General features: G+C 57.1%; 1 protein-coding gene across 1 annotated transcript in view; it reads right to left on the bottom strand.

Annotated features, from left to right (window-relative positions):
• gon4lb (gon-4 like b) overlaps positions 1-22,633 on the bottom strand; it is a gene marked incomplete at its 5' end in the record, with an annotated part of 52,373 nt that extends 29,740 nt beyond the window's left edge. Inside the window, 5 exons of the mRNA XM_078207538.1 lie at positions 2,866-3,016; positions 6,330-6,474; positions 9,897-10,083; positions 18,800-18,886; positions 22,435-22,633. Of these exons, the coding sequence (XP_078063664.1) occupies positions 2,866-3,016; positions 6,330-6,474; positions 9,897-10,083; positions 18,800-18,886; positions 22,435-22,633 (769 nt within the window). The remainder of the gene's footprint in view (positions 1-2,865; positions 3,017-6,329; positions 6,475-9,896; positions 10,084-18,799; positions 18,887-22,434) is intronic.
• Positions 22,634-24,612: the final 1,979 nt, after the last annotated feature.

Genomic DNA, 24,612 nt, shown 5'->3' with positions numbered 1-24,612 from the left:
GCAATGAAGTTACTGTAAAAATCCCCAGTCGCCACACTCCGCTATCTGTTCGGGTACACTGAGGGAGAATTTAGTACGTAACCAGCACGTCTTTTGGACTGTGGGAGGAAACCGGAGCACCTGGAGGAAACCCACGCTGACATGGGGAGAACGTGCAGACTCCCTGGCGCTGTGAGGCAGTCGTGCGAACCACTGTTGGTGAATGTCATTGGGGAGAACTGTTGGCCAGCAGACTCCGACCTCCTCTCCCCAGACCAGGGGCAGTCCGACTGATTGTCGGGCTCCCAAACTCTATTCTGTCAGCCCAGATCATGGTTCGAATCCGGGACCCCCTCGTATAAATGTGAGGTCATCCATTTTGGTAGGAATAACAGCAAAATGGACTATTATTTAAATGGTAAAAAATTGCAGCATGCTGCTGTGCAGAGGGACCTGGGTGTCCTTGTGCAGGAATCACAAGGAGTTGGTTTGCAGGTGCAGCAGGTAATTAAGAAGGCAAATGGAATATTGTCCTTTATTGCTAGAGGGATGGAGTTTAAAAACAGCGAGGTTATGTTGCAGCTGTATAAGGTGCTGGTGAGGCCACACTTGGAGTTCTGTGTACAGTTTTGGTCTCCTTACTTGAGAAAGGATATACTGGCACTGGAGGGGGTGCAGAGGAGATTCACTCGGTTGGTTCCGGAGTTGAGAGGGTTGGCTTATGAGGAGAGACTGAGTAGACTGGGGCTATACTCATTGGAATTCAGAAGAATGAGGGGGGATCTTATAGAAACATATAAGATTATGAAGGGAATAGATAAGATAGAAGCAGGGAGGTTGTTTCCACTGGCGGGTGAAACTAGAACTAGGGGGCATGGTCTCAAAATAAGGGGAAGCAGATTTAGGACTGAGTCGAGGAGGAACTTCTTCACCCAAAGGGTTGTGAATCTGTGGAATTCCCTGCCCAGTTGAGGCTCCCTCATTGAATTTTTCAAGGATAAATTTTTGAACAGTAAAGGAATTAAGGGTTATGGTGAGCGGGCGGGTAAGTGGAGCTGAGTCCACGAAAAGATCAGCCATGATCTTATTGAATGGCGGAGCAGGCTCGAGGGGCCAGATGGCCCCCTCCCGCTCCTAGTTCTTATGTTCTTGTGATGCACAATCAGATTGCCCCGTGTTTGCTGACGTATGGCAGCCCCCAGTCTGATAGCGCCGCCCTCGCTTTAATTACCCACCATGGCATCACCCCCTCGCTCCCAGTCTCCTCCAGCCCCACAACCAGCAGAGAATCCGCACTCCTCCAACTGCCCCCAATTCCAACGCTCCACCACTGGCAGCCAAGCCTTTAGCACGTGGGGGTGGGGGGCCTTACTGAAGCAGTCATCCAAACACTGAGACTCATCATCCAAACACAGGAGTTCAAAGCCCAACATAGGAGATGGGAGAGAATTTAAATTCAATCATTAAATAAATCGGGAATAACAAGTTAGTCTCGGTAACGGTGACCATGACAATTATCAAAGATTGTCATAAAAAAAAAAACCATTTGGTTCACTAATGTCCCCTTTAAGGAAGGAAATCTGCTGTCCTTGCCTGGTCTGGCCTACATGTGACTCCAGACCCTCCCCCGCACACGCTGACACGCGCACGCAGGTGATTGAATCTTAACTGCCCCTCTGAAATGGCCCGAGCGAGACACTCAGTTGTATTCAAGGTGCTGCCTCATCATCACCTTTCCAACGGGCAATTACAGTCATACTGTACTGAAGAGGCCATTCGGCCCATCGGGTTTGTACTGACAATGCTACACTCAGTCTGCACTAATCCCACTTTCCAGCACTTGGTCAACAGCTTTGAATGTTCTGATATTTCAAATGCTCGTTCAGATATCTTTCATAGGTTGTGAGCTTTCCCACCTCTACTGGGACGGCACAGTGGGTTAGCACTGCTGCCTCACAGTGCCAGGGACCCGGGTTCACTGCTGCCTCACAGCGCCAGGGACCCGGGTTCACTGCTGCCTCACAGCGCCAGGGACCCAGGTTCGATTCCCAGCTTGGGTCACTGTCTGTGTGGAGTCTGCATGTTCTCCCCGTGTCTGCGTGGGTTTCGTCCGGGTGCTCCGGTTTCCTCCCACACTCTAAAGATGTGCGGGTTAGGTGGATTGGCCATGCTAAATTGTCCCTTGGTGTCCAAAGATGTGCAGGATAGGTGGATTGGCCATGCTAAATTGCCCCTTAGTGTCCAAAGATGTGCAGGTTAGGTGGATTGGCCATGCTAAATTGCCCCTTAGTGTCCAAAGATGTGCAGGTTAGGTGGATTGGCCATGCTAAATTGCCCCTTAGTGTCCAAAGATGTGCGGGTTAGGTGAATTGGCCATGCTAAATTGCCCCTTAGTGTCCAAAGATGTGCAGGATAGGTGGATTGGCCATGCTAAATTGCCCCTTAGTGTCCAAAGATGTGCAGGATAGGTGAATTGGCCATGCTAAATTGCCCCTTAGTGTCCAAAGATGTGCAGGTTAGGGTGATTGGCCATGCTAAATTGCCCCTTAGTGTCCAAAGATGCGCGGGTTAGGTGGATTGGCCTTGCTAAATTGCGCCTTAGTGTCCAGGGGATTAGCAGGGTAAATGCATGGGGTTACGGGGTAGGGCCAGGGTGGGATTGTGGTCAGTGAAGGCTCGATGGGTCGAAAAGCCTCCATCTGCACTGTCGGGATTGGATTCTATGATTCTATAAAGCGAAGGCCGCATCGCAGCAGCGACCAATCCTACCCTGCCTCCACACCCACACTGCAAGCTCTGCTGTCAGTCTCCAGCCTGGGTGTCAGTGTGGGGGTTGGAGGGGGTAAGACACAGGGAAACAGCACTCCCCCCCGCCGCCCCACTCACCTTGATCACATTATCCGGGGCGCGGCTGACACTCAGGTTCTTGATCCGGACGGAGAGCTGATGGTCGGTCTTGGGGGGCATGAGGTACTGGCTGATCAGGGGCTTGGGGAAATCCGTGCCCTCAAAGTGCTTCAGACCCAAGACCAGCAAACTGCGAGGCCCAAGATAAGTGAGACAGAGAGAGAGAGAGAGAGAGAGAGAGACAGAGCTGGTTACAGGTGGCTCCTGGTCAGGAGGCGGGCGGTGTATAATTCACCCGAGACCATCACAACCATGGAACGGGGAGCTGACTGGCCCTGACCGCAGACAGGCATCAGTGAACATCGCCACAGGTGGTCATTCAGTCCCCTCCGCCATTGCGATTAGAATGTGCTCCTTCGGCCCAAATCATCTTCAAAACCAGCCCTGCCCTTACCCTCACTCGACCCCCACCACCCCCCTCCCTCCACGGGGGGCCCAGTGGTTAGCACTGCTGCCTCACAGCGCCAGGGACCCGGGTTCGATTCCTAGCTTGGGTCACCGTCTGTGCGGAGTCTGCACATTCTCCCCGTGTCTGCGTGGGTTTCCTCCGGGTGCTCCGGTTTCCTCCCACAGTCCGAAAGATGTGCGGGTTAGGGTGATTGGCCATGCTAAATTGCCCCTTAGTGTCCAAAGATGTGCAGGTTAGGTGGATTGGCCATGCCAAATTGCCCCTTAGTGTCCAAAGATGTGCAGGTTAGGTGGATTGGCCATGCCAAATTGCCCCTTAGTGTCCAAAGATGTGCAGGTTAGGTGGATTGGCCATGCTAAATTGCCCCTTAGTGTCCAAAGATGTGCAGGTTAGGTGGATTGGCCATGCTAAATTGCTCCTTCGTGTCAGGGGGATTAGCTCGGGTAAATATGAGGGGTTACGGGAATAAGGCCTGGGTGGGATTGTGGTCGGTGCAGACTTGATGGGCCGAATGGCCTCCTTCTGCACTGTAGGGATTCTACGATTCTGCACCCTCTCCTTTCCTTCACCCCCGTGTACTCTATGAACGGCATGTTTTGTATGTATAGCACGCAAGAAACAAGGGCGGCACAGTGGTTAGCACTGCTGCCTCACAGCGCCAGGGACCCGGGTTCGATTCCCGGCTCGGGTCACTGTCTGTGTGGAGTCTGCACTTTCTCCCCGTGTCTGCGTGGGTTTCCTCCGGGTGCTCCGGTTTCCTCCCACAGTCGGAAAGACACGCTGGTTAGGGTGCATTGGCCGTGCTAAATTCTCCCTCAGTGTTACCCGAACAGGAATGTGGCGACTAGGGGATTCTCACAGTAACTTCATTGCAGTGTTAATGTAAGCCGACTTGTGACACTAATAAATAAATAAACCTAAAAATAATAAGTCTATTCGTCTCCATTTCATTGCTCCCTGTCCCACCAGCTTTTCTGGGGAATTTCCTCCCCCCCCCCCCACACCTCTGTGTGAGGGAGTGTTTCCTGATGCTCCTCTCCCCCGCACCCCCAGACGGCCTGGCTCTCATTTTAAGGTTCTGCCCCCCCCATTCCCCCTTTAATAATTTTAGCCTGTTCACTTAGACCACCGCTAATCCTTCTACACTAAAAGGAATACACATCTAGGCTGTGCAACCTATCCTTGTAAGCGAACCCTTTAACCTCAGCCTTGCTGCACTGCCGAGTTCTGTTCTTGTACCAGCCCAACAAGATTTTGGTGAATCTACTTTCTCAGGAGGCGAAGGAAATTTGGCATGTCCGCTACGACTCTCACCAACTTTTACAGATGCACCATAGACAGCATTCTCTCTGGTTGTATCACAGCTCGGTATGGGCTCCTGCTCTGCCCAAGCCCGCAAGGAACTACAAAAGGCGTGAATGTAGCCCAATCCATCACGCAAACCCAGCCTCCCATCCATTGACTCTGTCTACACTTCCCGCTGCCTCGGGGAAAAGCAGCCGGCATAATCAAGGACCCCCCCCCACGCACCCCGGACATTCTCTCTTCCACCTTCTTCCGTCGGGAAAAAGATACAAAAGTCTGAGGTCACGCACCGACCGACTCAAGAACAGCTTCTTCCCTGCTGCTGCTGTCAGACTTTTGAATGGACCTACCTCGCATTAAGTTGATCTTTCTCTCCACCCTAGCTATGACTGTAACACTACATTCTGCACCCTCTCCTTTCCTTCTCTATGAACGGTATGCTTTGTCTGTATAGTGTGCAAGAAACAATACTTTTCACTGTATCCCAATACCTGTGACAATAATAAATCAAATCAAATCAAAGCCCATCCCCTGAGGAACAACAAACTCAGTCGTCTGCATCTTCAAACCGGAAGATTCAAGAGCATTAAAGTTCAACCTGAGGCCAGCTGCGTCATAGAATCCCTACAGCGCAGAAGGAGGCCATTCGGCCCATCGAGTCAGCACCGACCACAATCCCACGCTATCCCCATAACCCCATGCATTTTTCCTAGCTAGTCCCATCATGCTAAGGGGCAATTTAGCACAGCCAATCCACCTAACCCGCACATCTTTGGACACTAAGGGGTAATTTAGCATGGCCAATCCCCCTAACCTGCACATCTTTGGACACTAAGGGGTAATTTAGCATGGCCAATCCCCCTAACCTACACATCTTTGGACACTAAGGGGCAATTTAGCACAGCCAATCCACCTAACCCGCACATCTTTGGACACTAAGGGGTAATTTAGCATGGCCAATCCCCCTAACCTGCACATCTTTGGACACTAAGGGGTAATTTAGCATGGCCAATCCCCCTAACCTACACATCTTTGGACACTAAGGGGTAATTTAGCATGGCCAATCCACCCTAACCCGCACATCTTTGGACACTAAGGGGTAATTTAGCACAGCCAATCCCCCTAACCTGCACATCTTTGGACACTAAGGGACAATTTAGCACAGCCAATCCCCCTAACCTACACATCTTTGGACACTAAGGGACAATTTAGCACAGCCAATCCCCCTAACCTACACATCTTTGGACACTAAGGGGCAATTTAGCATGGCCAATCCACCCTAACACGCACATCTTTGGACACTAAGGGGTAATTTAGCATGGCCAATCCCCCTAACCTACACATCTTTGGACACTAAGGGGTAATTTAGCATGGCCAATCCACCCTAACCTGCACATCTTTGGACTGTGGGAGGAAACCGGAGCACTCGGAGGAAACCCACGCAGGCACGGGGAGAACGTGCAGACTCCACACGGACAGTGACCCAAGCCGGGAATCGAACCCGGGTCCCTGGCACTGTGAGGCAGCAGTGCTAACCCACTGTGCCACCGTGCCGCCCCAGGTCCCCAAACTAGATTCTATCCTCTTTCATAATTTTGATGGACTCCAATTTGGCCAATATAACCTCCCCACTCTGGATTTGTGTGTGTGTGAACTTCAAGTGCCTGTGTGCGCGGATAACAGTAAGCTTTCTTACGATTCCAGCCAATACCGCGCGCTAGGAACTTACTTGCCCTCGCCTTTGCTAAATGAAGCTTTATCCTTCGGCTGTTTGGGCTGCAGGGCGCAGTGTGGCAGGAGCTCCGGGTACATGAAGACGTCCCTGGTGGCCAGGATCCAAGCAACTTCCCTCGGCAAATAATTGGATTCGTCAACTGTGCGGCAAAAGGAAACACCCTCAGCAGCTGACAACAGGCAGAGGGCAAGGCGTACCGGTACACCACCCGGGCAATCCGAACCGAGCAGTGTGTGCATCAGACTCGAGAGGGGGGGGGGGGAGAGAGAGGGAGGGAGCGAGGGTCACGAGAGAGAGAGAGGGAGCGAGGGCCCACGAGAGAGAGAGAGAGAGAGAGAGAGGGAGAGGGGGCCCACGAGAGAGAGAGAGGGAGAGAGAGAGGGAGCGAGGGTCCACGAGAGGGAGAGAGGGAGCAAGGGCCCACGAGAGAGAGAGAGAGAGGGAGAGAGAGAGGGAGCGAGGGTCCACGAGAGGGAGAGAGAGGGAGAGAGGGAGCGAGGGAGCAAGGGCCCACGAGAGAGAGAGAGAGGGAGAGAGAGAGGGAGCGCGGGTCCACGAGAGGGAGAGAGAGGGAGCGAGGGCCCACGAGAGAGGGAGAGAGAGAGGGAGCAAGGGCCCACGAGAGAGAGAGAGAGAGGGAGCTAGGGTCCACGAGAGAGGGAGAGAGAGAGGGAGCAAGGGCCCACGAGAGAGAGAGAGGGAGAGAGGGAGCGAGGGCCCACGAGAGGGAGAGAGGGAGCGAGGGCCCACGAGAGAGAGAGCGAGAGAGGGAGGGAGCGAGGGCCCACGAGAGAGAGAGAGAGAGAGGGAGAGAGAGGGAGCGGGGGTCCACGAGAGGGAGAGAGAGGGAGAGAGGGAGCGAGGGCCCACGAGAGAGAGAGAGAGAGAGGGAGGGAGCGAGGGCCCACGAGAGAGAGAGCGAGAGAGGGAGGGAGCAAGGGCCCACGAGAGAGAGAGGGAGGGAGCGAGGGCCCACGAGAGCGAGAGAGGGGGAGGGAGCGAGGGCCCACGAGAGAGAGAGGGAGGGAGCGAGGGCCCACGAGAGAGAGAGGGAGGGAGCGAGGGCCCACGAGAGCGAGAGAGAGGGAGGGAGCGAGGGCCCACGAGAGAGAGAGAGAGGGAGGGAGCGAGGGCGCACGAGAGAGAGAGAGGGAGGGAGCGAGGGCCCACGAGAGAGGGAGGGAGGGAGCGAGGGCCCACGAGAGCGAGAGAGAGGGAGGGAGCGAGGGCCCACGAGAGCGAGAGAGAGGGAGGGAGCGAGGGCCCACGAGAGCGAGAGAGAGGGAGGGAGCGAGGGCCCACGAGAGAGGGAGGGAGCGAGGGCCCACGAGAGAGAGAGGGAGGGAGCGAGGGCCCACGAGAGAGAGAGAGAGGGAGGGAGCGAGGGCCCACGAGAGAGGGAGGGAGCGAAGGCCCACGAGAGAGGGAGAGAGAGAGAGGGAGCAAGGGCCCACGAGAGAGAGAGAGAGGGAGGGCCCAGGAGAGAGAGAGACAGAGAGAGGGAGGGAGCGAGGGCGCACGAGAGAGAGAGAGGGAGGGAGCGAGGGCCCACGAGAGAGAGAGAGAGGGAGCAAGGGTCCGCAAGAGAGAGAGAGGGGGAGGGAGCGAGGGCCCACGAGAGAGAGAGAGAGAGAGGGAGGGACCGAGGGCCCACGAGAGAGAGAGAGAGAGAGGGAGGGAGCGAGGGCCCACGAGAGAGAGAGAGAGAGAGGGAGGGACCGAGGGCCCACGAGAGAGAGAGAGAGAGAGGGAGGGAGCGAGGGCCCACGAGAGCGAGAGAGAGGGAGGGAGCGAGGGCCCACGAGAGCGAGAGAGAGGGAGGGAGCGAGGGCCCACGAGAGAGGGAGGGAGCGAGGGCCCACGAGAGAGGGAGGGAGGGAGGGAGCGAGGGCGCACGAGAGAGAGAGAGGGAGGGAGCGAGGGCCCACGAGAGAGAGAGAGAGAGGGAGCAAGGGTCCGCAAGAGAGAGAGAGGGGGAGGGAGCGAGGGCCCACGAGAGAGAGAGAGAGAGAGGGAGGGACCGAGGGCCCACGAGAGAGAGAGAGAGAGAGGGAGGGAGCGAGGGCCCACGAGAGAGAGAGGGAGGGACCGAGGGCCCACGAGAGAGAGAGAGAGAGAGGGAGGGAGCGAGGGCCCATGAGAGAGAGAGAGAGAGAGGGAGCAAGGGTCCGCAAGAGAGAGAGAGGGGGAGGGAGCGAGGGCCCACGAGAGAGAGAGAGAGAGAGGGAGGGACCGAGGGCCCACGATAGAGAGAGAGAGAGAGGGAGGGAGCGAGGGCCCACGAGAGAGAGAGAGAGAGGGAGCAAGGGTCCGCAAGAGAGAGAGAGGGGGAGGGAGCGAGGGCCCACGAGAGAGAGAGAGAGAGAGGGAGGGACCGAGGGCCCACGAGAGAGAGAGAGAGGGACCGAGGGCCCACGAGAGAGAGAGAGAGAGAGGGAGGGAGCGAGGGCCCACGAGAGAGAGAGAGAGGGGGAGAGAGAGGGAGCGATGGTCCACGAGAGGGAGAGAGAGAGAGAGAGGGAGCAAGGGTCCGCGAGAGGGAGAGAGAGAGAGGGAGCGAGGGTCCGCGAGAGAGAGAGAGAGAGGGAGAGAGAGAGGGAGCAAGGGTCTGCAAGAGAGAGAGAGAGAGGGGGAGGGAGCGAGTGAGAGTCCACGAGAGGGAGAGAGAGAGAGGGAGCGAGGGTCCGCAAGAGAGAGAGAGGGAGCGAGGGTCCGCAAGAGAGAGAGAGGGAGAGAGGGGGAGCGAGGGCCCGCGAGAGAGCGAAAAAGCACACAGGGGCACGCACACACAGGGGCACGCACACACAGGGGCACGCACACACAGGGGCACGCACACACAGGGGCACGCACACACAGGGGCACGCACACACAGGGGCACGCACACACAGGGGCACGCACACACAGGGGCACGCACACACAGGGGCACGCACACACAGGGGCACGCACACACAGGGGCACGCACACACAGGGGCACGCACACACAGGGGCACGCACACACAGGGGCACGCACACACAGGGGCCGCAACCTTGGGCACGCACACACAGGGGCACGCACACACAGGGGCACGCACACACAGGGGCAGGCAGACACAGGCAGGCAGACACAGGCAGGCAGACACAGGCAGGCAGACACAGGCAGGCAGACACAGGCAGGCAGACACAGGCAGGCAGACACAGGCAGGCAGACACAGGCAGACAGACACAGGCAGACAGACACACGCAGACAGACACACGCAGACAGACACACGCAGACAGACACACGCAGACAGACACACGCAGACAGACACACGCAGACAGACACACGCAGACAGACACACGCAGACAGACACACGCAGACAGACACACGCAGACAAGACACACACAGACAAGACACACACAGACAAGACACACACAGACAAGACACACACAGACAAGACACACACAGACAAGACACACACAGACAAGACACACACAGACAAGACACACACAGTGTCTGAGAGATGGGGAGGGTGGCGAGGAGGGGGATATGTTGAGTACCGTATCGACACACGTGTTTCTCCAGACAGTAATCACTCCACTCACACTGTCTGTTCATCTTCTGCTCATCTTTTGGCGGCGGGATCTTCACACGGGGCTTCACAGTTTTGTCAAACTCCTCAAGAAGGGCCAGGGCCTCTGTCAGGTTGCAGGGGGCGAAGCTGGAGGTGAAATCCGGCCCTTGTGTGGAGTAAAGCTCACTGGCCTTCTCCGCAAAGCTGGCCAGCTCTTTCTGAAAGGTGGGGGGAAAAACACAACGGAATTCACTGCAGGCGCTCACACAGTCTAACAAACAAACACAACAAGTGGAGGAGGAGGAGACCATTCAGCCCGTCAGGCCTGCTCCACCATTTATAGAATCCCTACACTGCAGGAGGAGGCCATTTGGCCCATCGAGCCTGTACCAACAACAATCCCACCCCAGGCCCTAACCCCACACGTTTTACCCTGCTAATCTCTCTAACCTACACCCTCTGACACTCGGATCAGTTTAGCACGGTCAATGCACCCTAACCAGCACGTCTTTCGGACTGTGGGAGGAAACGGGAGCACCCGGAGGAAACCCACGCAGACACGGGGAGAACGTGCAGACTCCGCGCAGACAGTGACCCAAGCCGGGAATCGAACCCGGGTCCCTGGCGCTGTGAGGCAGCAGCGCTAACCACTGTGCCGTCCCAATGCAATCAGGGCTGATCCTGGGCTACAGATCCATTATCCCGCCCGCTCCCCAAATCCCTTCATTCCCCCGACAGACCAGAAATCAGTCTATCACAGGCAGCACAGTGGGTTAGCACTGCTGCCTCACAGGGTGTGGAGATGCCGGCGTTGGACTGGGGTAAACACAGTAAGAAGTTTAACAACACCAGGTTACAGTCCAACAGGTTTATTTGGTAGCAAAAGCCACACAAGCTTTCGAGGCTCTGAGCCCCTTCTTCAGGTGAGTGGGAATTCTGTTCACAAACAGAACTTATAAAGACACAGACTCAATTTACATGAATAATGGTTGGAATGCGAATACTTACAACTAATCCAGTCTTTAAGAAACAAAACAATGGGAGTGGAGAGAGCATCAAGACAGGCTAAAAAGATGTGTATTGTCTCCAGACAAGACAGCCAGTGAAACTCTGCAGGTCCACGCAACTGTGGGAGTTACAAATAGTGTGACATAAATTCTGATTCTAGGATCGCATGATAAAGACTCAGGAGGAAAAAAGCAGAAATATTTATGTGAAATAGTGTGACATAAACCCAATATCCCGGTTGAGGCCTATTCATGTAAATTGAGTCTGTGTCTTTATAAGTTCTGTTTGTGAACAGAATTCCCACTCACCTGAAGAAGGGGCTCAGAGCCTCGAAAGCTTGTGTGGCTTTTGCTACCAAATAAACCTGTTGGACTGTAACCTGGTGTTGTTAAACTTCTTACTGCCTCACAGGGACCCAGGTTTGATTCCCAGCTCGGGTCACTGTCTGTGTGGAGTCTGCACCTTCTCCCCGTGTCTGCGTGGGTTTCCTCCGGGTGCTCCGGTTTCCTCCCACAGTCCGGAAGACGTGCTGGTTAGGGTGGATTGGCCGTGCTAAATTCTCCCTCAGTGTAACCCGAACAGGCGCCGGAGTGTGGAGATTCGGGGATTTTCACAGTAACTTCATTGCGGTGTTAATGTAAGCTGACTTGTGACACTAATAAATAATCTTTAAAAAATATATTCAATGCTGGAACATCCACCAGCCTCTGGGGGAGAGAATCCCAATGAGTCACAAACCCTCTGAGTGAAACGATTTCTCCCCAATCTCAGTCCTAAACAATCACCCCCTCTACCCTGAGACCGTGTCCCCCCTTACCCTGAGACTGTGCCCCCCCTTACCCAGAGACTGTCCCCCCTTACCCTGAGACTGTGCCCCCCTTACCCTGAGACCGTGTCCCCCCTTACCCTGAGACTGTGCCCCCCTTACCCTGAGACTGTGTCCCCCCTTACCCTGAGACTGTGCCCCCCTTACCCTGAGACTGTGCCCCCCCTTACCCAGAGACTGTCCCCCCTTACCCTGAGACTGTGTCCCCCAGACCCTGAGACTGTGCCCCCCCTTAGCCTGAGACTGTGTCCCCCCTTACCCTGAGACTGTGTCCCCCCTTACCCTGAGACTGTGTCCCCCCTTACCCTGAGACTGTGCCCCCCTTACCCTGAGACTGTGCCCCCCTTACCCTGAGACTGTGTCCCCCCTTACCCTGAGACTGTGCCCCCCTTACCCTGAGACCGTGCCCCCCCTTACCCTGAGACTGTGCCCCCCCTTACCCAGAGACTGTGCCCCCCTTACCCTGAGACTGTGTCCCCCCTTACCCTGAGACTGTGCCCCCCTTACCCTGAGACCGTGCCCCCCCTTACCCTGAGACTGTGCCCCCCCCTTACCCAGAGACTGTCCCCCCTTACCCTGAGACTGTGCCCCCTTACCCTGAGACCGTGTCCCCCCTTACCCTGAGACTGTGCCCCCCTTACCCTGAGACTGTGTCCCCCCTTACCCTGAGACTGTGCCCCCCTTACCCTGAGACTGTGCCCCCCTTACCCTGAGACCGTGTCCCCCCTTACCCTGAGACCGTGCCCCCCCTTACCCTGAGACTGTGCCCCTCACCGGAGACTGTGCCCCCCCTTACCCTGACACTGTGCCCCCCCCTTACCCTGACACTGTGCCCCCCTTACCCGGAGACTGTGCCCCCCCCTTACCCTGAGACTGTGCCCCCCCTTACCCAGAGACTGTGCCCCCCCTTACCCTGAGACTGTGCCCCACCCTTTACCCGGAGACTGTGCCCCCTTACCCAGAGACTGTGCCCCACCCTTTACCCGGAGACTGTGCCCCCCTTACCCTGAGACTGTGCCCCCCCTTACCCGGAGACTGTGCCCCCCTTACCCTGAGACTGTGCCCCCCCCTTACACTGAGACTGTGGCCCCCCTTACCCTGAGACTGTGCCCCCTTACCCTGAAACTGTGCCCCCCTTACCGAGACTGTGCCCCCTTACCCTGAGACTGTGCCCCCTTACCCTGAGACTGTGCCCCCCTTACCCTGAGACTGTGCCCCCCTTACCCTGAGACTGTGCCCCCCTTACCCTGAGACTGTGCCCCCCTTACCCTGAGACTGTGCCCCCCCTTACCCTGAGACTGTGCCCCCCCTTACCCTGAGACTGTGCCCCCTTAACCTGATACTGTGCCCCCCTTACCCAGAGACTATGCCCCCCTTACCCTGAGACTGTGGCCCCCTTACCCTGAGACTGTGCCCCCCCTTACCCTGAGACTGTGCCCCCCTTACCCTGAGACTGTGCCCCCTTTACCCTGAGACTGTGGCACCCCTTCCCGAGACTGTCCCCCCTTACCCAGAGACTGCCCCCCCTTACCCTGAGACAGTAACTTCATTGCAGTGTTAATGTAAACCTTACTTGTGACACTGATAAATGAATAAACTGGAGTTTAGATTCCCCCGACAAGCGGGGACAGTTTCTCAGCGTCCACCGCATCAAACCCCTTCAGAATCCTGTACGTCTCAATGAGATCGCCTCTCATTCTTCTCAACTCCAGTTTATTTATTAGTCACAAGTAAGGTTTACATTAACACTGCAATGAAGTTACTGTGAAAATCCCCCTAGTCGCCACACTCCGGTGCCTGTTCGGGTTACACTGAGGGAGGATTTAGCACGGCCAATGCACCCTAACCAGCACGTCTTTCGGACTGTGGGAGGAAACCGGAGCACCCGGAGGAAACCCACGCAGACACGGGGAGAACGTGCAGACTCCACACAGACAGTGACCCAAGCCGGGAATCGAACCCGGGTCCCTGGTGCTGTGAGGCAGCAGTGCCAACCACTGTGCCACCCTGCCGCCCATCATAGGGCAACCCCCTCATCGCAGGAACCAATCTAGTGGCCCTTTGCTGTATCGCCCCCAATATTTTTTTGTTATTCATTTGTGGGACATGGGTGTCGCTGGCTGGCCCAGCATTTATTGCCCATCCCTAGTTGCCCTTGGAGGGGCAGTTGAGAGTCAACCCCATTGCTGTGGCTCTGGAGTCACATGTAGGCCAGACCGGGGTAAGGACGGCAGATTTGATGGGTTTTTCCGACAATGGGTCATCAGTAGATTCTTAATTCCAGATATTTTTTATTGAATTCAAATTCCGCCATCTGCCGTGGCGGGATTCGAACCCGGGTCCCCCCAGGACATTAGCTGAGTTTCTGGGTTAATAGTCTGGCAATAATACCACTAGGCCATCACCTCCTCAGTACTGATTCATACACGGAGATTAACACTGAGCCAATACTCCAGCTGTACAGATTCACTCACTGCAGTGCTTGCACAGGGGTTTATAAATCAGGTAGAGTGTGTCTCTGAGCCACACTGGGAGACATGAGGGACAGGTGACCAAAGACACGGCCTGTGCTTCATGGAGACCACAACACCCCTCCGCAATCTCTGCGCTCCTCCAATCCCGGCCTCTTCAGCATCCTCCCCCCTCCGACTCCCATCGCTCCGCCAATGGCGGCCGTGCCTTCAGCTGCCTGGGGTGGGCCCTAAGCTCTGGAATCCCCTCCCTAAACCTCTCCACCTCTCTCTCTCTCTCGCTTCCTTCGATGCTCCTTCACACTTGCTGCTTGGGAAACCTCTGTGCCACAATATATCGTGTGGTCCGGTGTCACAATTCTTTGGCTAACTTTCCTGTGGAGCGCCTCGCCTCAAAGGCGCTATATAAATACAATTAGTTGTTCGTCATCGAATCCCTACAGTGCAGAAGGAGGCCATTCGGCCCATCGAGTCTGCACTGACCACAGTCCCACCCAGGCCCTACTCCCGTCATCCCACATCTGTTGCCTCGACCTTCAATGGGGTGGCACGGTGGGTGAGCGCTGCTCCCTCACAGCGCCAGGGACCCAGGTTCGATTCCCGGCTTGGGTCACTGTCTGTGTGGAGTCTGCACCTTCTCCCCGTGTCTGCGTGGGTTTCCTCCGGGTGCTCCGGTTTCCTCCCACAGTCTGAAAGACGTGCTGGTTAGGGTGCATTGACCCGAACAGGTGCCAGAGTGTGGCGACGAGGGGAATTTCACAGTAACTTCATTGCAGTGTTAACGTAAGCCTTACTTGTGACTAATAAATAAACTTTAAAAACTTTAACTTTTAGCGTCCAACGCACTGGACTCAAACTTCTCGTCCTCATCGCTGGAATCCCCATTGGCCCTGCAGATTCTCCCAAATTCTCAAACACAACAGTACCCTGACACCCCTTCCCCAAATCCCAAACATTCCCTCTTCCCCCACACCCTCCCCCACACCCTCCAGTTACCTCCACCCTCTCTCCAGTACACAGCACCTCCCTCTCTCGCTCCCATTTAAATACATCCTAAGGTCTGGTTACTGTAAAATCCTCAGCCATTCTCCTCAGTGAGACAGTCCTGCGAGGGGGGAGGGTCTGTACCGCGAGGGGGGGGGTCTGTACCGCGAGGGGGGGTGGTCTGTACCGCGAGGGGGGGGGGCCGGACCGCGAGGGGGGGGGGTCTGTACCGCGAGGGGGGAGGGTCTGTACCGCGAGGGGGGAGGGTCTGTACCGCGAGGGGGGGGTCTGTACCGCGAGGGGGGAGGGGTCTGTACCGCGAGGGGGGAGGGTCTGTACCGCGAGGGGGGAGGGTCTGTACCGCGAGGGGGGGGGTCTGTACCGCGAGGGGGGGGGGTCTGTACCGCGAGGGGGGGGGTCTGTACCGCGAGGGGGGGGGGTCTGTACCGCGAGGGGGGGGGGTCTGTACCGCGAGGGGGGAGGGTCTGTACCGCGAGGGGGGAGGGTCTGTACCGCGAGGGGGGAGGGTCTGTACCGCGAGGGGGGAGGGTCTGTACCGCGAGGGGGGAGGGTCTGTACCGCGAGGGGGGAGGGTCTGTACCGCGAGGGGGGAGGGTCTGTACCGCGAGGGGGGAGGGTCTGTGCCGCGAGGGGGGAGGGTCTGTACCGCGAGGGGGGAGGGTCTGTACCGCGAGGGGGGAGGGTCTGTACCGCGAGGGGGGAGGGGTCTGTACCGCGAGGGAGGGGGGGGTCTGTACCGCGAGGGGGGAGGGTCTGTACCGCGAGGGGGGAGGGTCTGTACCGCGAGGGGGGAGGGTCTGTACTGCGAGGGGGGAGGGGTCTGTACCGCGAGGGGGGAGGGTCTGTACCGCGAGGGGGGGGTCTGTACCGCGAGGGGGGAGGGTCTGTACCGCGAGGGGGGAGGGGTCTGTACCGCGAGGGGGAGGGTCTGTACCGCGAGGGGGGAGGGTCTGTACCGCGAGGGGGGGGTCTGTACCGCGAGGGGGGAGGGGTCTGTACCGCGAGGGGGGAGGGGTCTGTACCGCGAGGGGGGAGGGGTCTGTACCGCGAGGGGGGAGGGGTCTGTACCGCGAGGGGGGAGGGTCTGTACCGCGAGGGGGGGGTCTGTACCGCGAGGGGGGAGGGGTCTGTACCACGAGGGGGGAGGGGTCTGTACCGCGAGGGGGGAGGGGTCTGTACCGCGAGGGGGGAGGGTCTGTACCGCGAGGGGGGAGGGTCTGTACCGCGAGGGCGGAGGGGTCTGTACCGCGAGGGGGGAGGGGTCTGTACCGCGAGGGGAGAGGGTCTGTACCGCGAGGGAGGGGGTCTGTACCGCGAGGGGGGAGGGTCTGTACCGCGAGGGGGGGAGGGCCTGTACCGCGAGGGGGGAGGGGTCTGTACCGCGAGGGGGGAGGGGTCTGTACCGCGAGGGGGGAGGGGTCTGTACCGCGAGGGGGGAGGGTCTGTACCGCGAGGGGGGGGGGTCTGTACCGCGAGGGGGGAGGGGTCTGTACCGCGAGGGGGGAGGGTCTGTACCGCGAGGGGGGGGTCTGTACCGCGAGGGGGGGGGTCTGTACCGCGAGGGGGGAGGGTTCTGTACCGCGAGGGGGGAGGGTCTGTACCGCGAGGGGGGGAGGGTCTGTACCGCGAGGGGCTGTACCGCGAGGGGGGAGGGTCTGTACCACGAGGGGGGGGGGTCTGTACCACGAGGGGGGGGGGGGGGGGTCTGTACCGCGAGGGGGGGGGGGTCTGCACCGCGAGGGGGGGGGAGGGGTCTGTACCGCGAGGGGGGAGGGGTCTGTACCGCGAGGGGGGAGGGGTCTGTACCGCGAGGGGGGAGGGGTCTGTACCGCGAGGGGGGAGGGGTCTGTACCGCGAGGGGGGAGGGGTCTGTACCGCGAGGGGGGAGGGGTCTGTACCGCGAGGGGGGAGGGGTCTGTACCGCGAGGGGGGAGGGGTCTGTACCGCGAGGGGGGAGGGGTCTGTACCGCGAGGGGGGAGGGGTCTGTACCGCGAGGGGGGAGGGGTCTGTACCGCGAGGGGGGAGGGGTCTGTACCGCGAGGGGGGAGGGGTCTGTACCGCGAGGGGGGAGGGGTCTGTACCGCGAGGGGGGAGGGGTCTGTACCGCGAGGGGGGAGGGGTCTGTACCGCGAGGGGGGAGGGGTCTGTACCGCGAGGGGGGAGGGGTCTGTACCGCGAGGGGGGAGGGGTCTGTACCGCGAGGGGGGAGGGGTCTGTACCGCGAGGGGGGAGGGGTCTGTACCGCGAGGGGGGAGGGGTCTGTACCGCGAGGGGGGAGGGGTCTGTACCGCGAGGGGGGAGGGGTCTGTACCTCGAGGGGGGAGGGGTCTGTACCGCGAGGGGGGAGGGGTCTGTACCGCGAGGGGGGAGGGGTCTGTACCGCGAGGGGGGAGGGGTCTGTACCGCGAGGGGGGGGGTCTGTACCGCGAGGGGGGAGGGTCTGTACCGCGAGGGGGGAGGGGTCTGTACCGCGAGGGGGGAGGGTCTGTACCGCGAGGGGGGAGGGTCTGTACCGCGAGGGGGGAGGGTCTGTACCGCGAGGGGGGAGGGTCTGTACCGCGAGGGGGGGGTCTGTACCGCGAGGGGGGAGGGGTCTGTACCGCGAGGGGGGAGGGTCTGTACCGCGAGGGGGGGGGTCTGTACCGCGAGGATGGGGGGTCTGTACCGCGAGGGGGGAGGGTCTGTACCGCGAGGGGGGAGGGTCTGTACCGCGAGGGGGGAGGGTCTGTACCGCGAGGGGGGAGGGTCTGTACCGCGAGGGGGGAGGGTCTGTACCGCGAGGGGGGGGGTCTGTACCGCGAGGGGGGAGGGGTCTGTACCGCGAGGGGGGAGGGTCTGTACCGCGAGGGGGGAGGGTCTGTATCGCGAGGGGGGGGGTCTGTACCGCGAGGAGGGGGGGTCTGTACCGCGAGGGGGAGGGGTCTGTACCGCGAGCGGGGAGGGGTCTGTACCGCGAGGGGGGAGGGTCTGTACCGCGAGGGGGGAGGGTCTGTACCACGAGGGGCTGTACCGCGAGGGGGGAGGGTCTGTACCGCGTGGGGGGGGGGGTCTGTACCACGAGGGGGGGGGTCTGTACCGCGAGGGGGGAGGGGTCTGCACCGCGAGGGGGGAGGGGTCTGCACCGCGAGGGGGGAGGGTCTGTACCGCGAGGCGGGAGGCCGGGGTGGGGTGGGGTCTGTACCGCGAGGCCGGGCGAGTCTGTACCGCGAGGCGGGAGGCCGGGGTGGGGTCTGTACCGCGAGGCCGGGGGGGTCTGTACCGCGAGGCCGGGGGAGTCTGCACCGCGAGGCCGGGGGGGTCTGTACCGCGAGGCCGGGGGGGTCTGTACCGCGCGGCGGGAGGCCGGAGGGGAGGGTCTGTACCGTGAGGCCGGGGGGGGTCTGTACCATGAGGCAGGAGGCCAGGGGAGGGGGTCTGTACCGCGAGGCCGGGGGGGGGTCTGTACCGCGAGGCCGGGGGGGTCTGTACCATGAGGCAGGAGGCCAGGGGAGGGGGTCTGTACCGCGCGGCGGGAGGCTGGGGGTGGGGGGCGGAGCAAGGCAGGATTGCAGTCACTCCCAGGATTCCCTGAGCACAATGCTTTAGCAGCCGTTGCGAACGCAGGGCTCGGTGCCGACACTCACCAGGAACAGTAGGGACATGTCTGCCTCTTGGCTGAGGCCCGGGTTGACGCTGGTAAGCAGGTGGACCTGGCTGAGCAGCTGAACGTGCTGTGGGGGGGAAGGGGGAAACAAAACAGAACACAGTCACTACATCGAGCCATTCAGCAGAGTAAATCAACAGAACCTTCCCACGGGGCTCAGTTACCAGAGAGACAGATCAAAGAGAAAACCAGAAGACACAGGAGCAGGAGGAGGCCATTGGGCCCATCAAGTCTGCTCTTCCCTTCAATGAGATCATGACTGATCTGATACACTCCTTAACTCCACTTTCCCGCCTTATCCCCATAACCCTCGATTCCCTTCCTGATTAATAATCTGTCTATCTGAGCCTGGGCCATTGTTAAGGATCCAGCCTCTACAGTTCTCTGTGGGAAAGAAATCCACACATTCACTCCCCTCTGAGAGGAAATTCCTCCTTGTTTCTTCAATGGGAGACCCCCCCTTTACTCTGAGATTCTGCTCTCTGGTTCTCGACTCTCCCACAAGGGGAAACAGCCTCTCAGCATCGACCCTGTCAAACCCCCCCCTCAGAATCTGATACGTCTCAATAAGGTCACCTCTCAGTCTTCTCAACTCCAATGAGTACAGGACCAACCTACTCAACCTCTCCTCATCCGTCCCTACCCAGGATCAACCTGGTCAAACATCTCCTGACTGCCTCCAATGCCAGTATATCTTCCCTTTAGATAAGTGGACCCCAACTGTTCACGGCAGGTTAGGGTGGATTGGCCATGCTAAATTGCCCCTTAGTGTCCAAACATGTGCGGGTTGGAACCATAGAACATTACAGCACATAAACAGGCCTTTTGGCCCTTCTTGTCTTGCCAGTATATCTTCCCTTTAGATAAGTGGACCCCAACTGTTCACGGCAGGTTAGGGTGGATTGGCCATGCTAAATTGCCCCTTAGTGTCCAAACATGTGCGGGTTGGAACCATAGAACATTACAGCACATAAACAGGCCTTTTGGCCCTTCTTGTCTGTGCCGAACCATTTTTGTGCCTAGTCCCACTGACCTGGACCATATCCGTCCACACCCCTCTCATCCATGTACCTGTCCAAGTTTTTCTTCAATGTTAAAAGTGACCCCGCATTTACCACTTTATCCGGCAGCTCATTCCACACTCCCACCACTCTCTGTGTGAAGATAGGCCCCCCCTAATATTCCCTTTAAACTTTTCCCCCCTCACCCTTAACCCATGTCCTCTAGTTATTTTCTCCCCTGGCCTCAGTGGGAAAAGCCTGCTTGCATTCACTCTATCTATACCCATCATAATTTTATACACCTCTATCAAATCGCCCCTCATTCTTCTACGCTCCAGGGAATAAAGTTCTAACCTATTCAATCTCTCTCTGTAACTCTTTCTCAAGTCCCGGCAACATCCTTGTGAACCTTCTCTGCACTCTTTCAACCTTATTCACATCCTTCCTGTAACTAGGTGACCAAAACTGCACACAATACTCCAAATTCGGCCTCACCAATGTCTTATACAACCTCGTAAGAAGTTTAACAACACCAGGTTAAAGTCCAACAGGTTTATTTGGTAGCAAAAGCCATACAAGCTTTCGGAGCTCTTAGCCCCTTCTTCAGGTGAGTGGGAATTCTGTTCACAAACAGAGCTTATAAAGACACAGACTCAATTTACATGAATAATGGTTGGAATGCAAATACTTACAACTAATCAAGTCTTTAAGAGACGAAACAATGTGAGTGGAGAGAGCATCAAGACAGGCTAAAAAGATGTGTATTGTCTCCAGACAAGACAGCCAGTGAAACTCTGCAGGTCCACGCAACTGTGGGAGTTACAAATAGTGTGACATGAACCCAATATCCCGGTTGAGGCAGTCCTCGTGTGTGCGGAACTTGGCTATCAGTTTCTGCTCAGCGACTCTGCGCTGTCGTGTGTCGCGAAGGCCGCCTTGGAAAACGCTTACCCGAATATCAGAGGCCGAATGCCCGTGACCGCTGAAGTGCTCCCCAACAGGAACCTACAACCTCACCATAGCATTCCAACTCCTATACTCAATCCTTTGATTTATAAAGGCCAATGTACCAAAAGCACTCTTTACGACCCTATCGACCTGTGACGCCACTTTTAGGGAATTATGTATCTGCATTCCCAGATCTCTCTGTTCTACTGCACTCTTCAGTGTCCTACCATTTACCTTGTATGTTCTACCTTGGTTTGTCCTTCCAATGTGCAATACCTCACACTTGTCTGCATTAAACTCCATGTTCCGCACACATGAAGATGGCTTCAACCGGGATATTGGGTTCATGTCACACTATCTGTAACCCCCACAACCTGCCTGGATGTGCAAAATCTCACTAGCTGTCCTGTCTGGAGACAATACACATCTCTTTAACCTGTGCTTAATGCTCCCTCCACTCACATTGTCTGCATCTTTAAGACTTGATTAGCTGTAAAGGATCACCTTCCAATCATTATTCATGTAAATTGAGTTTGTGTCTTTGTGCCTTGTTTGTAATCAGAACTCCCACCCACCTGACGAAGGGACAGCCTGTTCCGAAAACTCGTGACTTTTGCTACCAAATAAACCTGTTGGACTTCAGCCTGGTGTTGTTAGACTTCTTACTCTGTTTACCCCAGTCCAACGCCGGCATCTCCACATCATTTAAACTCCATCTGCCATTTTTCAGCCCATTTTTCTAGTTGGTCCAAATCCCTCTGCAAGCTTTGAAAACCTTCCTCACTGTCCACTACACCTCCAATCTTTGTATCATCAGCAAACTTGCTGATCCAATTTACCACAGTATCATCCAGATCATTGATATAGATGACAAACAACAATGGACCCAACACCGATCCCTGCGGCACACCATTAGTCACAGGCCTCCACTCAGAGAAGCAATCCTCCACAACCACTCTCTGGCTGCTTCCATTGAGCCACTGTCTAACCCAATTTACTACCTCCCCATGTATACCTCGCAACTGAACCTTCCTAACTAACCTCCCATGCGGGACTGTTAGGGGGATTGTTCATGCTAAATTGCTTAGTGTCCAAAGATGTGCAGGTTAGGGTGGATTGGCCATGCTAAATTGCTTAGTGTCCAAAGATGTGCGGGTTAGGTGGATTGGCCGTGCTAAATTGCCCCTTAGTGTCCAAAGATGTGCAGGTTAGGGGGAATGGCCATGCTAAATTGCCCCTCAGCGTATAATTAGGGGGGTTAGCGGGGTAAATGGGATTACGGGGATAGGGCAGAGTAGGGCTGGGCAAAATGCTCTGTTGCAGAGTCTGTGCAGACTGGACTGGCCGGTCGGGATGCTGAGGCTGGTGCTCGATCTCAGCGCCGTCTTCCCGCTTTCTCGCCATACCACCCAGGATGCTCGATCCTCAGAGAGCCGCCCAGAGGGGGATTTCGGGTGACGTTGCGATGCCCTCCACAGTCGAATATCTCCCGTCAGATCACTCTTCTGTCACTGCACCAGAAGGAAGTTGACTCGGTTGGGCTCAGGGCACCTTCCCAGCTTGACCCAGGCCGGGGCGGGGTGGGGGCGGGGCGGGGGCAGGGGCGGGGGGCGGGGGGGGGGGGGGGGGGGGGGGGGGGGATGGATGTTCAGGGCTCCGCACCTACCTGCTGCATCTGTTGCTGAAGTTGCCGTTTCTGATTCTGGTCCAGGGTCAGGGTCTCGGGCTGAGGGCTCCTCCCACAGGCAGGCTTGGACTCCGCCACCAACGCCTGCTGCTTGACCTTCCGCTGTCGGAGCTGTTCGATCTGGGCCTTTACCGTCCGGTGTTGCTCGGTTAGGATATTTACCAGCGGTTCCTCAAACCTACACCAGGGCGACGCGCAAAAATAACACACACAGAGATCACATACAACACAACCGCACCCACATCCCACCCAGCAATAACCTATCATTCACACAAGGGAGGGAAAGCTGCCATGAGAAATTTGAAGGAGAATGAAGGGGTTAAAGTTTTAAACTTTATTTATCAGTGTCACGGGTAGGCTGACATTAACACCGCAATGAAGTTACTGTGAAAATCCCCTGGTCGTCGCACTCCGGCGCCTGTTCGGGTAACACTGAGGGAGAATTTAGCACGGCCGATGCACCCTAACCAGCACGTCTTTCAGACTGCGGGAGGAAACCGGAGGAAACCCACGCACAGACACGGGGGAGAGCGTGCAGACTCCACACAGACAGCAACACGAGGCTGGGAGTCGAACCCGGGTACCTGGTGCTGTGAGGCAGCAGTGTTAAGCACCGTGCCGCCAGGAAAGAAAATGGGGACATCCGGTTGAGTAACTGATAAGCAACTCAAACAAGTCAAGGTTCATGTCCAAAGATGTATAGGTGGATTGGCCATGTTAAATTGTCCCTTAGTGTCCAAAGATGTGCAGGTTAGGTGGATTGGCCATGTTAAATTGTCCCTTAGTGTCCAAAGATGTGTAGGTTAGGTGGATTGGCCATGTTAAATTGTCCCTTAGTGTCCAAAGATGTGTAGGTTAGGTGGATTGGCCATGTTAAATTGTCCCTTATTGTCCAAAGATGTGCAGGTTGGGTGGATTGGCCGTGCTAAATTGCCCCTTAGTATCCAAAGATGTGCAGGTTAGGGTGGATTGGCCATGCTAAATTGTCCCTTAGTGTCCAAAGATGCGCGGGTTAGGTGGATTGGCCATGCTAAATTGTCCCTTAGTGTCCAAAGATGTGCGGGTTAGGTGGATTGGCCATGCTAAATTGTCCCTTAGTGTCCAAAGATGTGGTTAGGGGGATTGGCCATGCTAAATTGCCCCTTAGTGACCAAAGATGTGCAGGTTAGGTGGATTGGCCATGCTAAATTGCCCCTTAGTGTCCAAAGATGCGCAGGTTAGGTGGATTGACCATACTAAATTGCCCCTTAGTGACCAAAGATGTGCAGGTTAGGTGGATTGACCATGCTAAATTGCCCGTAAGATGTGCAGGTGAGGCAGGTTGTATACTTACGGGCAATTTAGCACAGCCAAAGATGTGCAGATGAGGGTGGATTGGCCATGCCAGAGGAACAGGGTTATGGGGATAGGGCCAGGGCAGAGATGGATGGATCCAGGAGAAGATGCTTTTTCAGAGAGTCAGTGCAGACTCGATGGCCGAATGGCCGTCTTCTGCACTGTAGGGACTCTGGATTCTATGTTTCTGAGCCAGCCTGGTTCAGCCGTGCAGAGGAGCTGGGTTAGAATGAGAGCCACATGAAGAGACTGGGTAAAGCAGGAGGAATGGGCCCACGTTGGTTTGTCTGGGCTGTGAGAAAGCCTCTGTAATGGCGTCTCTGCTCAGGGGGCTCACAGAGCTGTAGGGGCTGTGTACAGGGGGACAGCGGAACTGACGGGCGCCCTGAACACATCTGTCACCCCGCACAACCATCAGGCCAATCACACACTCACAGCAGCCATTAACAACACAAAGCACTGCACAGGGAAGCTCGCGAAACCCAGCTGGGCTCTCAGTGGGATCCCTCTGCAGCGAACAGATGGGACACAGCAAGTGACAGAGAGAGAGAGAGAGAGAGGACAGGGAGAGAGAGAGAGAGTGGGGTGGGGTGGGGAAGTGAGAGACAGATGTGAGACTGCATAAGAGAGAGAGAGAGAGCGAGAAAGAGAGGGAGGGTGGGGTGAGGTGAAAGGGAGAATGTAAGACTGTATATAGAGGGAGCGAGAGAGAGAGAGGGGGGAGAGAGAGGGGGGGGCGCGAGAGAGGGGGGGGCGAGAGAGAGAGAGGGGGAGAGAGAGAGGGGGGAGAGAGAGAGAGGAGGGAGAGGGGAGAGAGAGAGA

Source organism: Mustelus asterias, unplaced genomic scaffold (genome assembly GCF_964213995.1).
Source record: "Mustelus asterias unplaced genomic scaffold, sMusAst1.hap1.1 HAP1_SCAFFOLD_2435, whole genome shotgun sequence".
NCBI classification, from domain to species: domain Eukaryota; kingdom Metazoa; phylum Chordata; class Chondrichthyes; order Carcharhiniformes; family Triakidae; genus Mustelus; species Mustelus asterias.
The sequence above is the reverse complement of the archived record's forward strand: the minus strand, read 5'-3'. Positions and strand labels throughout refer to the sequence as shown.